This window comes from Piliocolobus tephrosceles, chromosome 16 (genome assembly GCF_002776525.5).
Source record: "Piliocolobus tephrosceles isolate RC106 chromosome 16, ASM277652v3, whole genome shotgun sequence".
In the NCBI taxonomy this organism is placed as follows: Eukaryota; Metazoa; Chordata; class Mammalia; order Primates; family Cercopithecidae; genus Piliocolobus; species Piliocolobus tephrosceles.
In genome coordinates this window covers 3,030,081-3,047,446 of record NC_045449.1, presented here as the reverse complement: position 1 = coordinate 3,047,446, position 17,366 = coordinate 3,030,081, and the positions used below count along the sequence as shown (strand labels likewise).

Here is a 17,366-nt window from a genome sequence, read left to right as displayed (position 1 = left end):
TGTGGGTTGTCAGTTTACTCTACTGATTATTTCTTTTGCTGTGCAGAAGCTTTTTAGTTTAACTCCCATCTATTTATGCTTGTTTTTGTTGCATTTGGTTTTGGGTTCTTGGGCATTCACTCTTTGCCTAAGCCAATGTCTAGAAGGCTTTTTCCAATGTTGTCTTCTAGACATTTTTATGATTTCAGGTCTTAGATTTAGGTCCTTGATCCATTTTGAGTTGATTTTGGTATAAGATGAGAGATGAGGATCCAGTTTCATTCTTCTACATGTGGCTTGCCAATTATTCCAGCATCATTTGTTGAATAAGGTGTCCTTTTCCCACTTTATGTTTTTGTTTGCTTTGTCAAAGATCAGTTGGCTGTAAGTATTTGGGCATATTTCTGGGTTCTCTGTTCTGTTCCATTGGTCTATGTGCCTATTTTCATACCAGTACCATACTGTTTTAGGGACTATGGACTTATAGTATAGTTTGAAGTCGGGTAATGTAATGCCTCCAGATTTGTTCTTTTTGCTTTGTCTTGCTTTGGCTATGTGAGCTCTTTTTTGGTTCTATATGAATTTTAGGATAGTTCTTTTCTAGTTCTGTGAAGAATAATGGTGGTATTTTGATGGGAATTGCATTGAATTGGTAGATTACTTCTGGCAGTATGGTCATTTTCACAATATTGATTCTACCACCCCATGAGCATGGGATGTGTTTCCATTTGTTTGTGCCTTCTATGATTTCTTTCAACAGTGTTTTGGAGTTTTCCTTGTAGAGGTCTTTCGCCTCCTTCGTTAGGTGTATTCCTAAGTATTTTAATTTTTTCCAGGTATTGTAAAAAGAGTTGAGTTCTTGATTTGATTCTCAGCTTGGTCGCTATTGATATATAGTAGTGCTACTGATTTGTGTACATTAATTTTATATCCTGAAACTTTACTGAATTCATTTATCAGTTCTGGAAAGTTTTTGGATGAGTCTTTAAGGTTTCCTAGGTATACAATTGTATCATAGGTGAACATCAGCAGTCTGACTTCCTCTTTACTGTCTTGGATAACCTTTATTTCTTTCTCTTGTCTGATTGCTCTAAGACTTCCAGTACAATGTTGTATAGAAATGGTGACAGTGAGCATCCTTGTCTTGTTCCAGTTCTCAAGGGGGAATGCTTTCAGCTTTTCTCTGTTCACTGTAATATTGGCTGTGGGTTTGTCATAGATGGCTTTTATTACCTTAATGTATGTCCTTTCCATGCCAATTTTGTTGAGGATTTAATCATAAATGAATGTTGGATTTTTGTCAAATGCTTTTTACACACCATTAGATTCGGTTAGCTAATATTTTGTTGAGGATTTTCGCGCCTATTTTCATCACAGATATTAGTCTGTAGTTTTCTTTTGTATGTCCTTTCCCTGTTTTGGTATTAGGGTGATACTGGCTTCATAGAATGATTTAGGGAGGATTCCCTCTTTCTCTATCCTGTGGAATAGTGTCAATAGGATTGGTACCAATTTAACTGTGAATCTTTCTGGTCCTGGACTTTATTTTGTTGGCATTTTTTTCATTACCATTTCAATCTCACTGCTTGTTATTGGTCTGTTCAGAGTTTCTATATCTTTCTGGTTTAATTTAGGGAGGTTGTATATTTTCAGGAATTTATTCTTCTCCTCTAGGTTTTTTAGCTCATGTGCATCAAGGTATTCATAGTAGCCTTGAATGATGTTTTGTATTTCTGTGGTATCAGTTGTAATATCTCCCATTTTTTTCTAATTGCACTTATTTGAATCTTCTCTTATTTTCTTAATCTTGCTAATGGTCTATCTTTTTTTTTTAACTTGTCAAAGAACCAGCTTCTTGTTTCACTTTCATTTTTATTTTTATTTTTTGTTGTTTCAATTTCCTTCAGTTTTCCTCTGATCTTCGTTATTTTTCTTCTTCTGCTGGGTGTGGGTTTGGTTTCTTCTTGTTTCTCTAGTTCTGTGAGATGTGACCTTAGCTTGTCTATTTGTGCTCTTGTAAACTTCTTAATGTAGGAATTTAATCCTATGAACTTTTCTCTTCATACTACTTTTGCTGTATCCCAGAGGTTTTGATAGGTTGTGTCTCTATTATTCAGTTCAAATAATTTTTAAGTTTTCATCTTGTTTTCATTGTTGACCCAACAATCATTCAGGAGCAGGTTATTTAATTTCCATGTATTTGCATGCTTTTGAGGGTTCCTTTAGGAGTTGATTTCCAGTTTTATTCCAGTGCGATCTGAGAGAGTACTTGACATGTTAGAAATGCAAAATGCTTGTTCCCTGGTGCCACAAAGAAATAGCACTCTAACATAAATTTAATTTTCTCAGCAAGGCAATTGTTACGTTCTGCAGAAAGCTTGTTCCTCGTAGATGGAACAATGGTGAGAGCACACCTGGACAGGGGAGGGGCAGGAGTTCTTATTCCTGACACAGGTAGCCCCTACCACTGTGTTGTTCCCCTATTGGCTAGTGGAGTATTGAAGTCCCTCGCTATTTTTGTGTTGTTGTCCATCTCATTTCTTAGGTCTAGTAGTAAATGTTTTATAAATTTGGCAGTTCCAGTGTTGGGTGCATATATATGCAGGATTGTGATGTTTTCCTTTTGTACTAGTCCTGTTATCATTATGTAGTGTCCCTCTCTGTCTTTTATAACTGTTGTTGCTTTCATTTCTGTTTTGTCTGATATAAGAATAGCCACTCTTGCTTGCTTTTGGGGACCATTTGCATGGAATACCTTTTTCTACTCCTTTACCTTAAGTTTATGTTATGTGAGTCCTTAGGTGTTAGGTGAGTCTCTTGTGGACAGCAGGTACTAGGTTGGTGAATTCTTAACCATTCTGCCATTCTGTGTCTTTTAAGTGAAGGATTTAGGCCACTTACATTCAACATTAGTATTGAGATATGAGGTACTATTCTATTTGTCATGGTAGTTGTTGACTGACTAGCTTGGTTTTTTTTCCATTATGGTGTTGTTTTATAGGTCCTGTGAGATTTATGCCTGAAGGAGGTTTTATTTTGGTGTATGTCAAGGATTTGATTCAAGGTTGAGAGCTCCTTCATGCCTGTAATCCCAGCACTTTGGGAGACCAAGGCGGGCAGATCACGAGGTCAGGAGGTTGAGACCATCCTGGCTAACACGGTGAAACCCTGTCTCTACTAAAAATACAAAAAATTAGCCTGGTGTAGTGGCGGGTGCCTGTAGTCCCAGCTGCTCAGGAAGCTGAGAGGCTGAGGCAGGAGAATGGCGTGAACCCAGGAGGTAGAGCTTGCAGTGAGCCAAGATTATGCCACTGCACTCCAGCCTGGGTGACAGAGCAAGACTCCATTTAAAAAAAAAAAAATTAGAGCTCCTTTTACAAGTTCTTGTAGTGCTGGCTTGGTAGTGCCAAATTCTCTCAGTATTTGTTTGTCTGAAAAGACTGTCTCTCTCCTTCATTTATGAAGCTTAGTTTCACAGGATACAAAACTCTTGGGTAGTAATTGTTTTGTTTAAGGAGGCTGAAGATAGGACCCTAATCCCTTCTAGCTTGTAGGGTTTCTGCTGAGAAATCCGCCATTAACCTGATAGGTTTTTCTTTATAGGTTACCTGATGCTTTTGCCTCACAACCCTTAAGATTCTTTCCTTCATCTTGACTTTAGATAACCTGATGACTATGTGCCTGGATATGATCTTTTTTTGATGAATTTCCCAGGAGTTCTTTCAGCTTCTTGTATCTGGATGTCTAAATCGCTTGCAAGGCCGGGGAAGCTTTCCTCAATTATTCCCTCAAATGTGTTTTCGAAACTTAGATTCTTCTTCCTTGGGAACACCAGTTATTCTTAGGTTTGGCCATTTAACATAATCACAAACTTCTTGGAGGCTTTGTTCATTTTTTAAATTCTTTTTTCTTTGTCTTCAATGAATTGGGCTAATCTGAAAGCCTTGTCTTTGAGCTCTGAAGTTCTTTCTTCTACTTGTTTGCTTCTATTGCTGGGATGTTCCAGTGCATTTTTCCATCTCTCTAAATGTGTCTTTCATTTCCAGAAGTTGTGATTATTTTTTATTTATGCTATCTATTTCACTGAAGATTCTTCCTTTCATATCCTTCATATCCTGTATCCTTTTTTTTTTTTTTTTTTCCTTTAAGTTGGATTTCATCTTTCTCTGGCACCTCCTTGATTAGCTTAATACTCAACTTTCTGAATTCTTTTTCTGGCAATTCAGAGATTTCTTCTTGGCTTGGATCTATTGCTGGTGAGCTAGTGTGATCTTTTGGGGTGTTAAAGAACCTTGCTTTGTTATATTACCAGATTTGTTTTTCTGGTTCCTTCTCATTTGGGTAGACTATATCAGAAGGAAGATCTGGGGCTCAAAAACTGCTTATCAGCTTCTCTTTGTCCACGGGATCCCCCCTTAATATGGTACTGTACCCCTTCCCCTAAGGATGGGGCTTCCTGAGAGCCCAACTGCAATGATTGTTATTTCTTTTCCAGTCTAGCCACCCAACAGAGCTACTGGGCTCTGAGCTGGTGCTGGGAGGGTGTCTGTGAAAAATCCTCTGATGTGATCTGTCTTCAGTCCCTCAGGCATGGATAATAGCACCTGGTCCAGTGGAGGTAGCAGTGGAGTAAAGTGGACTCTCATGGTCCAAGTGTTTATCTAAGAGTCTATGGTCCTTGGTTGAAGTTTTGTTTAGTGTGCTAGTTGGCCTCCAGCCAGGAGGTGGTCCTTTCAAGAGTGCACTAGCTGTGGTAGTATAGGGGGGACACAAACTTGCCCTAAGGTTACCTGGATAAGCATTCCAGTTTCTCAGGTGGTGAGTGGGATCATAGAGCTCCCAAGAGATTATGTCCTTTGTCTTTGGCTACCAGGGTGGGTAAAGAAAGACCATCAGGTTGGGGCAGGGTTAGGCATGTCTGAGCTCAGACTCTCCTTGGGTTGAGCTTGTGGTGGCCACTGTGAGGGATGGGGGTGTGGTTCTCAAGTCAATGAGGTTATGTTCCCAGGGGATTATGGCTGCCTCTGCTGTGTCACACAGGTTGTCAGGGAAGTGTTGGAAAACCAGAAGTGATAGGCCTCACCCAGCTCCCATGCAGTCCAAATGCCCTACCCCTAACAGTGCTGAATTCATTTCCAGGCAGCCCGTGAGCAGGGCTGAACTTGTTCCAGGCTGCAAGTCTCCCCGCTGAGAAAGCAAGCAGCACTTTCAGGTTCCTTGTATTCCTGCCTGTGGTGGCTTCTGTGAATAGCCATTTTTAAAAAAACAAGTTTTCTGCCTCCTTTTCTTTCACTTCTCCTTCTGATACTTCCATAATGTGTGTATTTGTGTGATGGGTCCCATAAGTCCCATAGGCTTTCTTCACTCCTTTTCCATTTGTTTCTCTTACTAGAAAATTTCAAATGACCTGTTTTTGAGTAGCTAATTCTTCTGTTTCTTCAAATCTGCTGCTGAAGCTCTCTTTGGAGTTTTTTACAGTTTAGTCATTGTATTATTCAGCTCCAGAATTACTATTTCTTTTTTGTGGCTTCTGTTTGTTGAAATTTACATCTTATTTATATATTGATTTCCTGATTTTGTTTAGTAGCTTAACTGTGTTTTTTTGTGGGTCACCAAGTTTCTTCAAATGATTACTTGAACTCTTTGTCAGGCGGTTCATAGTTCTCCATTTCTTTGATGGTTACTGAAGCTTTATTTTGTTCCCTTGGTGTTGCTGTTTCCTTGATTCTTTGTGTTTTCTGTAGCTTCACATTTGTGTTTGCACATTTGAAGAAGCAGTCATCTCTTTCAGTCTTTACAGGCTGGTTTTGATAGGGAAAGTCCAATTCGATAGGAACTCTTCTTCACCAGTCAGCTTAGCCAGATACTCTGGGCTGGCCAGTTGGCAGGGTCTATGGGCAGGGAGACCTGGTGCTTGGGGATGTGGGTGGATGGGCCAGCTTCTGGACACCATGCACAGGCCTGCTATAGGGTGCAAGTCTGAGTTGTTGAAATACACACACTGACTATTAAGAGCTCCCAACCATTTTCTTTTTTTTTTTTTTTTTCCTGTTCTTAGCTACTCAGAGAGGTCTGGCCATGTAGATTCCCTCAGTATTCTTGGTGAGGCATGACAGAAGTGGTCCTCTTGTTTAGCATCCTGAAAGGCAGGGGAAGTTGCAAATATGTTTTATTTTCTTTTTTACTTATGGAAGAACTCATGAGATGAGGGGATCTCTCTCCTACTACTCTGTGCTGGCTTGGGTGAGGAGTGATTCAGGTAATGTGACAGAGTTTTTTCTACGATGTTCAATAGAGCATTTTTTCTACTTCTGTACATTACCAGGGTGTTGTAAACTTTGAGTTGGATTCTGGAGCTCTCACAAAGGTATTTTCATCTGTGGATGGTTGATAAATTAGTCTGTATGTTGGTAGATGAGAAATGTAACTGTCTATTCCACCATCTTGTTGACATCACTCCTTTCACCTCTGTTTTGAAGTCTCTATTACCTGATGTCAGTGCAGCAATATTTCACTTAAAATACTGTATTCTCCAAATATGTCTGTTTCGCTTTTTAATTTCAAGCTTTATATATTCCTGTGCTTTCAGTGTGTCTCTTTAAATACATCTATCTATATTTTATTCTTTAATCAGTATGTTGAACATTACCTTTTAATTGATGAGTTAGGTCCTTTTATGTTTAATGTAAATTTATGTACTTCCCCCAGTAGATTATGACCTTATGTTTGTAACACAGTTTGAGGCCTCTGTAGACTGTCATTATGAATAGAATAAGTTGATGAATGACTGTATGAATGTCAAATGAATTGAACTCCACCTGTCAAGGTCTATGTCACGTGCTGGCTCAGCTGATTCAACTATATATGATTGCAATCTCTTTCAAACCACCACAACCAAGTCACTACGTTTCTTATCAGCTACTATTTACTTTCTGTACTTTGGATGTATGGTAGGTGAGAGACACCTCTAGGTTTAAACTAGATATAGTCAGATAAGGCCAAGAATGTGTCCCTGTAGTCAAGTACATTGAAGAATTTGACCCTGCAACATTCTAGTGTTGGTGTTAATGTGACCTTGTTTACGGCCAAGGCTGATGAGACCTGGGGGACACCACGTTACAAATAAGTCTTTTTTATCACCACATACACACACACACACACACACACATATGCTCTCTGAACTGGAGCTATGTCCCAATCACTGCTGTGTAACACATAGGACAATCCCTTATATAGGATGAAGGATATTCCCAGTCTCCACTTTAATGCTGTCTTTCCAAATTGCCCTCATGTCAGCCTCTGAAAATGTTTATCTAGGAGTCTTCCCAGAGCCCCATGCATGTCCTTGTTCCTCAGGCTGTAGATGAAGGGGTTCATCATGGGTGTCACCACAGCATACATCACTGTGGCTACTGAGTCCTTCACGGAGTAGGTATGGAGGGGCTTCAGGTACACCATACACAGTGTCCCATAGAAGAGGCAGACTACACCCAAATGGGAGGCACAAGTGGAGAAGGCTTTGTATTTCTTAGAGACTGAGGGTATTCTGAGGATGGCTCTGACAATCAACACATAGGAAATGATCATGAATCCAAAGGGAATGAGGAAGATAAAACAGCCTGTGGCAATCAGCACTGTGTGATTAATCTGAGTGTTGGAACATGCCAGCCTCAGCAATACATACATCTCACAGAAGATGTAGTGGATTTTTCGTGACCCACAGAAGGTCACCGTGGTCATGAGGAAGGTGTGTATGAGGCCATAGAGCACAGATAAGACCCAACACAAGGAAAGGAGTAAGATACAGAGCTTAGGGCTCATGGCTGTGGTGTAGTGGAGAGGGCAGCAGATGGCCACATAGCGGTCATACGCCATCACAGCCAGGATGAGGTTGTCCAGGGCCACCAAGGAGACCAGGAAGTAGAGCTGCGTCAGACACCCTGCATAGGCGATGGCTTTGTTCTGGGACTGGAGGTTCACCAGTATCTTGGGGATTGTGTTGGTGACAAAGAAGAGGTCAGTGAAGGAGAGGTTGGCCAGGAAGAAGTACATGGGGGTGTGCAGGCGGGAATCAGAGCTGATGGCCAGGATGATGAGCGCATTTCCCACCACCGTGACCAGGTACATGGACAGGAACATCCAAAACAGGATCCGCTGCTGCTCAGGACTCTCTGACATTCCCAGGAGAAGGAACTCTGAACTTTTACTCTGGTTGCCTCCATCCATTTCCCCAACTCTCTGCAATATGAACACCAACAGATGTTTACCAAATGCCCTTAATTGAATAAAAACATGAAGATAAGAAAAATCAACATTTTCTTAGAATTAAGAATATCTTACACCCAATTTTATAGTTTTTGAAAATAAGAAAGTAGAAAAAAAGTTTTTATGTGATGTAATTATTTCAGCAACTTCAAAGCTGGTATACTCAATGTTAAAGGAATAATGTGTAATTCCTATTTTCAATCCTTTCGTCTTACGCTATTCTTGAAGCGTTTAGTGAGTAGTATGTTATCTTATATGTGTATGTTTTAAAATAATATTTAATACAGATATATGCAGTACAAGAAGTAGTTCAAAAATAAAAGGAAGAAAATAAACATATTTGAAAGGAGTAGGAACAATTATTATTTGTTGATATGATGATCTATCTGAAAAAAGTAGGACTATCAACCAGAATACTATTAGAGTTCAGAATTCTTGAAATCAAGTCTTTCCCAGCTAGTAAGATAGTAAGCACTGCCACTTACTTGCTGTGAAACCTCAGGTAGAGTACCAGAGTTCTTTAAGACACAGTTTCTATATGCGAAACATGAGTTTTATGGGGTGGGGCAAAATTAAGTAATAAAGTGCTTAACACAAGGAGCAGGTATGCAATTAGCACTCAGAAATGTTGCCTCTTGTTGTTGTATTTCACGAGAATCAGGAAAAATGTTAAAATACAATGCAAAACTATCTCATTCCCACTATTAACAAATAAATCATGGCACTGAGATGTTAACAAGAATCAGGCAAAACCTTCAGATTTCTCCAGTGAGGCATAAATTAAAAATTAAATAAATTGACAAACATATCAAGGTTTCCAATATGAAGAGAAATGTCACCAAACTATATATTCTTTTGAATTAATAGAAAGTTTACTGGATATCAAAATTATAACAGGGTTTTTGAGAAAGGAAACTGGTCTAAATTTCATCTAAAGATAAGCATGTAGGTAAGCTAGAAAAACGTTGAATAAAAGAGTAACAGGGTGATGCTTGCACTATCAACTATTAAGAATTCTAAAGCAATATGATAGTAATGTTGGAATGAACAGATCAGTAGAAACTTCACAGACACCAAAACGTGGAATTTGGTAGATTAATACGGGTGCACTGTATATTAGCTGATAAGTTCTACATGGCTACACTCTATATTAGCAAGTAAAGTCTGCAGTATTCAAGAAATGGCACATTGAGAAAAAAGAAATATGTATATGTAAAATATTTTAAAAATAGTATATATAAAACAGCTGAATGCGGTCAGGGAAAGAATAAAATCTTCGAATACTACTGACAGTTCTCAGTGATTGTGGGAACTAAGCAAATAAACAAGTAAATACCAATAACCAGCCCCATTAGGGGAGACTAGTACCCTGAATTGTTACAATAAATTATCTAAAATGTCCATATTCCAACAAAATGTATGAACCATGAAAAGAAACAAAGTATGATCCACATTTGAGGAAAAAATCGGGCAACAGAAACTACCTGTGAGAACAATGTGATGTCAGCCTTCATTGAAAAGACCTCAAAGCAGCCATTGAAAATATTTTCACAAAACTAAGAGAAAGCATGATTAGAGAAGTAAAGGAAGGTACTGTGAGAATGTCGTGACAGATGGGGAATCTCAATAAAAAAAAATGTATAAAAAAGAGCCAAATGGAAATCCCGCAGCGGTCAAAATGTACAATAACTGAAATGAAAATTTTATTAGTGGGGCTGAATAGTAGTTTTGAACTAGCAGAAAAAATAGCAATCTTTAAGACAGATTGATATCAATTAAGCAAGCTGAAAAACAGAGGAAGAGAAAAAATGAAGAAAAACGAACAGAGACTCAGAAAAGTGTGGAGCACCATTAAACACACCAACACACATGGAAGGTAAGTGCTAAAGGAGAGGAGAGAGAAAAATCAGAAAAACATTTTCAAAGAAAGAATGGCTGAAATTTCAACTTCGTAAATTTGTTTAAAAAACTACACATAAGTCTAAAGGAAACTCAAACTTTAGACAGAATAAATACAAAGAGCTTCACAAATAGACACATCATAGTAAAAAGGCTGAAAGGCAAAGACAAGGAGAAAATCTTGAAATCAGCAAGTAAAAAAGATTTTTTACCTACAAGGGAAGCCTAATATGAACAACAGACTTCTCAACAGAGACAAAGGAGGCTCTAAGACAGTTGGATAACATATTCAAAATGGTTGAAGAAAATATCCATCAAGTAAGAGTCTAATATTCAGCAAAACTATCTTTAAAAAAATGAATTTTTTTTCTAATAAAGATTATCTCAGGTGAACAAAAACAAAGAAAATTTTTTGCCAGCAGACCTATCTTACAAACTAAAGAAATTTCTTTAGGTTGAAAGTAAATTACCTCAGATGATAATTTGAATCCACACACACAAAAAGGAAAGAACAGTGGTAAAGTACGAAAATGTAATATTATAAATGTATGTAAATATGTAAATATATATAGATATAATCTCTATATATCTGTAATATTTTACATATATCTATTAAATATGACAGTATAAATGCATATCTTGTTTTTTCTTATAACTTATTTAAACACCAATTATGTAAGATAATATGTATATGATGTATTGTTGAGGCTATAGCATATAGAAATATGTTTGTCAATTACAGCATAAAGGAACTGGGTGGAGGCAAAGTTGAATTGGACTAAGGAAATGACTACAGAAGGTAGAGTAGTAATCATAACAACGGATTATTAGGATTAATAGATGTTACATCTATAACAACACTACTACAAAAGGAAGAAACTAATAGAATTGTATAGAAATCATTTTTCTGTATATCGTTGGACTTAAGTTGGTATAAATCTAAAGCTGATTCTGATAAGTTAAAATGTATGTGGTAGACTATAGAGCAACCACTAAAAAATATCTTCAAAAATAGAGTGAAAAATTATTAAAGACATTAAAATGCAACATGAGAAAATACTCGCTTAATGGAAAACAAAGTAGTAAAGGAAAACAGAGGAACAAAAGGACATGGGACATATAGAAAACACAAAGTAAAATGGGAGATATAAATCTAACTATATCAATCATTAAGTGTGAATGCATAAAACAATTCAAAAGACAGAGACTGTCAGAGTGGATAAAAACATGATTCATTCATATGCATTCTACAGAAAACCTACTTGATTCAAAGATACAGCAAGGTTGAAAGTAAGAGGATGGGAAAATATATGTAATCAGGAACCACAAGAAAAACGGAATGGCTATACTTTAGCCTGAAAATATGAAATGGCTTTTAAAGATTAAAATAGAGTTTATGCTGACCTGGTGGCTCATGCCTGTTAATCTCATTACTTTGGGAGGCTGAGGTAGGAGAACTGCTTGAGGCCAAGAGTTCAAGACCAGCCTGAGCAATATAGCAAGATCCCATCTCTTAAGAGTTTAAGTCAAAAAGTCTAACTAGAGATAAAGTGAGACATTTTATAATGACAAGTGGGTCAATCTATGAAGAAGATACAACAATTATAAACATATATGCACCCAAATACATGAAGGGAACTGATAGAAATGAAGTCAGAAATGTATAATTCAACAATAGTATTTGGAGAATTCAACACACCACTTTCTATAGTGGATAGAACAACTAGACAGAATATCAACAAGGAAAAAGACACTTCATCAACAGTATAAATTAACTGCGCCTAACAGGTGTCTATATAACACTCTGCCCAGCAACAAAAGAAGAAAATTATTTTCAAGTGTCATTGGAACATTCTCTATGATAGACCATATACTAGGCCATAAAACAAACCCCAATGACGTTGAAAGGCTAGAAAAAATACAAAGTATGTTTTCTAACTGCAGTAAAATAAAATTAACAATGAATAGCAGGAAAAACTGAAAACATGTTTCATTTCCATATGTTATTTCATTTCCATATGGTGGAGGATTATATACTTCCAAGAAGTTTCTTCCAGGAATTTATCCATATCTGCTAAATGTTCTAGTTTGTTCTAATGCAAAGAAGCTAAGAACCTTGATAAAAGGTTAGAGGAGCTGCTAACTCGAATAACCCGTTTAAGGAGGAGCATAAGTGACCCGATGGAGCTGAAAAACACAGCATGGGAACTTCGTGAAACATACACAAGTATCAATAGCTGAATCAACCAAGTGGAAAAAAGGTTATCGGTTTAAAGACCACCTTGCTGACATAAGGCATGCAGACAAGATTAGGAAAAAAAAAAAAATGAAAAGGAATCAACAAAGCCTCGAAGAAAGATGGGACTACATAAAAAGACTGAACCTACGATTGTTTGGAGTACCTGAATGAGATGGGGAGAATGGAAACAAGCTTGAAAACACACTTCAGGGTATTATCCAGGAGACCTTCAGCAGTCTAGCAGGACAGGCCAACATGAAAATTCAGGAAATACAGAGAACACCACTAAGATACTCCACGAGAAGATCAACCTGAAGACACATAACCATCAGATTCTCCAGGGTCGAAATGAAGGAAAACACGTTAAGAGCAGCCAGAGAGAAAGGTCGGGTCACCTAGAAAGGGAAGTCCATCAGACCAACAGCAGATGTCTCTGCAGAAACTCTATAAGCCAGAAGAGAGTGGGGGCCAATATTCAACATTCTGGAAGCAAAGAATTTTCAACCCAGAATTTCATATCCAGCTAAACTAAGCTTCATAAGCGAAAGAGAAATAAAATCCTTTACAGACAAGCAAATGCTAAGGGATTTCATCACCACCAGGCCTGTCTTGCAAGAGCTCCTGAAGGGAGCACTAAATATGGAAAGGAAAAACTGGTACTAGCCACTGCAAAAACACACCAAAATATAAAGACCAATGCAACTAGGAAGAAACTGCATCAACCAGTGTGCAAAATAACCAGCTAGCATCATGATGACAGGATCAAATTCACACATAACAGTATTAACCTTAAATGTAAATGGGCTAAATGCCCCAATTAAAAGACACAGAGTGGTAAATTGGATAAAGAGTCAAGACCTATCACAGTACTGTATTCAGGGGACTCATCTCCCGTGCAAACACACACACAGCTCAAGATAAAGGGATAGAGGAAGGAAAGCAAACAATAAAAAATAAAGCAGAGGTTGCAATCCTAGTCTCTGACAAAATAGACTTTAAACTAACAAAGATCACAGACGACAAGGGCATTATATAATGGTACAGAGATCAATGCAACAAGAAGAGCTAACTATCCTAAATATATATGCACCCAATACAGGAGCACCCAGATTCATAAAACAAGTTCCTGGAGACCTACAAAGACACATAGACTTTATGTCTTTAAAGTGGGAGACTTTAACACCCCACTGTGAATATTAGATCAATGAGACAGAAAATTAACAAAGATATTCAGGACTTGAACTCAGCTTTGGATCAAGGAGACCTAATAGACCTCTACAGAACTCTCCACTCCAAATCAACAGAATATACATTGGTCTCAGTACCACATGGCACTTATTCTAAAATTGACCACATAATTGGAAGTAAAACACTCTTCAGCAAATGAAAAAGAATTGAAATAATAACAGTCTCTCAGACCACAGTGCTATCAAATTAGAACTCAGGATTAAGAAACTTAATCCAGCCCAGCGCAGTGGCTCACGCCTGTAATCCCAGCACTTTGGGAGGCCGAGGCGGGCGGATCACAAGGTCAGGAGATAGAGACCATCCTGGCGAACACGGTGAAACCCCATCTCTACTGAAAATACAAAAAAAATTAGCCGGGCGTGGTGGCGGGCGCCTGTAGTCCCAGCTTCTAGGGAGGCTGAGGCAGGAGAATGGCGTGAACCTGGGAGGCGGTGGAGTTTGCAGGAGCAGAGATCACACCACTGCACTCCAGCCTGGGCAACAGAGTGAGACTCCGTCTCAAAAAAAAAAAAAAGAAAAGAAAAGAAACTTAATTCATATTCAGTGAGCAAAAGCTGCAAGCATTCCTTTTGAAAACCATATAAGACAAGGATGCCCTGTCTCATCACTCCTATACAAAACATAGTGTTGGAATTTCTGGCCAGGGCAATCGGGCAAGAGAAATAAATAAAGGGTATTCTTCAAATAGGAAGAGAGGAAGTCAAATTGTCTGTTTGCTGATGACATGATTCTATATTTACAAAACCCCATCATTTCTACCCAAAAACTCCTTAAGCTGATAAGCAACTTCAGCAAAATCCCAGGGTACAAAATCAATGTGAAAAAATTATAAGCATTCCTTTATACCAACAATAGACAAGCAGAGAGCCAAATCATGAATGAACCCCCATTCACAATGGCTACAAAGAGGATGCTCCCAACACAATGAAATAATAAAGGTCTGAGGTGACGAATGTCCTAAATACTTTGATCTGATCATTACACTTATATTCATGTATCAAAATATCACATATACCCCCAAAATATGTAGTTATTACTGTATATATTACTGTACATATTATTACTGTACATATTAATGCAGTGTTTTGGAAAACCAGCCAGTGTACCAGGGAAGGATGGAGCCTGTTTTGCAAATTCAATCTGAAACATGGTTAATTTGAAGTTACAGCAGAATAAGCAAAGGGAGATGTGGGAACTGGGAGTAATTTAGACTATTAAAGTAATTTGGAGTGCCAGATTTGGGGTGGGGTGAAGGTATAGGGCAGTCCTAGCATTCATCAAATGAGTGAATTCCTTACTTCAGTGTAGCAAGTTAAATTCCCAGATATCCATGGTAGGTGGCATAGTGGAAGGAGATTTTGAGTCTGAAGTTTGGGTTCAAACCCCAGTGTAACAAACTCAAGCATTTTTTGAACCAACTGCGATTTTGTCAGACACACACATACATACATACATACAGTGCTATGTATACATCTTTTATTTAGTCTACAAGCTATTTGTTTCTGTTATCCTGCTTTATAAATGAGGTGGCTGAGATTTAGAAGGTTAATGAGTTTCTCACATTCACTCAATTAGAACTGACACATTGGGGTTTGAGCCCCCGTTCTGCCTCCAAATTTCACAATCTAACTATTCTACTATGCGATGGAGGACAGCAGTAATGCCCACCTCCCCCGGGGTCAGGAGAAAGAGCTGAAATGCTGTTGGTGGAAGCAGCTCTCCAAATGTAAAGCCTAATTGTAAACGGAAGGGGCCTGTGATGGGGGTGGCAAAGGGATTCCTATTCTTCATTCCTCCCACTTGTATTTCCCACACCTTTCTAGTAGAGATCCCTGCTCTCAGTACAAAGAGCAACAGGTTCCCAGTCTTGCCTCTATCCTGGTTCTGCTCCCCACTCAGACAGGAGCAGCCTGACCTGACTCTGGATCTGTTGGGAATGGTCCAGGATGTCAGGGTGGTGACTTATGGTGTCAGGCTTCATGGGGCAACTGCAGGGGAGAGAAGATGAGGGCACACGGTATTACAGGCTTCCCACATCACAAAGGACTTCCTTTCACGGTCTGCTTCTTACAGTTCAGAGGTCTATGGGACATCTGCTGATGGGAGGGAGGGTAGAGGGAAGGTGACAAGACTGAGGAAAGCCAGAGGACTCCTAGAGAAATTGAGAAATTATTGATACCTCTGCTTGTTTGCTTGCTGTTTTGTTTGTTTGTTTGTTTGTTTTTGAGATGGAGTCTCGCTCTTTGCCAGGCTGGAGTGCAGTGGCACGGTCTTGGCTCACGGCAGTCTAAACCTCCTGGGTTCAAGCCATACTCCTGCCTCAGCCTCCTAAGTATCTGGGATTACAGGCATGAGCCATCGCGTCTGGCCAGACACCTCTGCTTTCTAACCCACAAGGCAAGCATCCCCTGCACTTGTGTACATCGCGGTCACCTGATCAGCTGACTTTCTGAGTCTCTCTTGAAGTCCTGTTTCTGTTCTGAAAACCAAGTTCTTTTTAGCAATTTTGCAGTAGTTCTGATGCTATGCTTTGGGAAACACTGCTCTGAGTTTGTAAGAGTCAGTGGGTTCTGAACACTGGTGTGGTCAGATGGTTGCAGAGACACAGACCCCTCTGATGTATTGCTGGGGTGTGAGTAGGGAGACTGTAGGGGCGATATGGAAAAGGGCTCCAAGCTTCCAGTGGAAACACTGGGCTTTGTACCTCTTCTGTTACTTCCTAGCTATATGACCTTGAGTAGGGCCCACGACCTGCCTAAATCCCCTCTTCTCACCTAGGTAGCCATTCTCGCAGGTAGTGAGAATTACATGCCACAGAGAATGTGAAAATTACCTTGAAAACTCTAGAGTGCTTCTAAGATTCAAGGGATTGTTCTGTTACCTTTAAAGACTAAGGGGTGAGATTACATGAGTTCCCAAAGTATGTGAGTATGTTTGTGTGAGAGAGAAAATGGAGAAGAGAGAAGATAAGGAAGAGAGAAGAGGGAGAAAGAGCATGAGGCTGAGACGCACAGACCTTACCTACTGCTCTGTGCTGCTCTCAGAGTTCACTGGTTCAGCTTCCTCCACATTCCTGCTCTACAGGATGAAAACACAGTCAGGTCATAAAAGACCAGAATGCATTATTTTCTCAATAGGTCTTGGAGACTCATCCTATTGGCTAAAGTTACAGAGCAGAGAACTTGTTTCCTGGGTCTTCAGTTTCTATAAAAGAAGAGACAGGACTTCAGGCTATTGATGCCCTGATGAGACTTGTGGGATCTGAGAACTGTCTTGGATCCTAGATTCATGAAGAAACAGGCTGAACAGTGAGCACATCAGGTCTGCTTCTCTGTTTTGGAGAGAACTTGGGGATGCAATCCCCAGATATAGCATCTCGAGATGAACATGGATAATTGCTGCAATGTTATTCTCTAGAGGTGAGGGTCTTGGGAAATGAGTCTTGTTTACAAGAAGCAAACCAGCTCCTTACTGTGCAGCAATCTTAAAATATACCCTAGGAAGGCCAGGCGCGGTGGCTCATGCCTGAAATCCCAGCACTTTGGGAGGCCGAGGTGGGCAGATCACCCGAGCTCAGAAGTTCCAGACAAGCTTGGCCAACATGGTGAAACCCTGTCTCTAAAAATACAAAAAGGAGCTGGGCGTATTGGCACACACCTGTTGTCCCAGCTGCTTGGGAAACTGAGGCAGAATTGCTTGAACCCAGGAGGTGGAGGTTGCAGTGAGCCGAGATGGT

At 39.3% G+C, this 17,366-nt stretch overlaps 1 protein-coding gene across 1 annotated transcript; it reads right to left on the bottom strand.

Annotated features, from left to right (window-relative positions):
* Positions 1 to 7,266: 7,266 nt before the first annotated feature.
* On the bottom strand, positions 7,267 to 8,253 carry LOC111521376 (olfactory receptor 1D2). Its single transcript, XM_023184760.1, has one exon. It carries the CDS (start codon positions 8,203 to 8,205, stop codon positions 7,267 to 7,269), a length of 939 nt encoding a protein of 312 aa, XP_023040528.1. The 5' UTR covers positions 8,206 to 8,253.
* Positions 8,254 to 17,366: the final 9,113 nt, after the last annotated feature.

Coding starts and splice junctions, on each gene's coding strand:
- LOC111521376 (XM_023184760.1), bottom strand. CDS start 8,205: ATGGATGGAGGCAACCAGAGTAAAAGTTCAGAGTTCCTTCTCCTGGGA.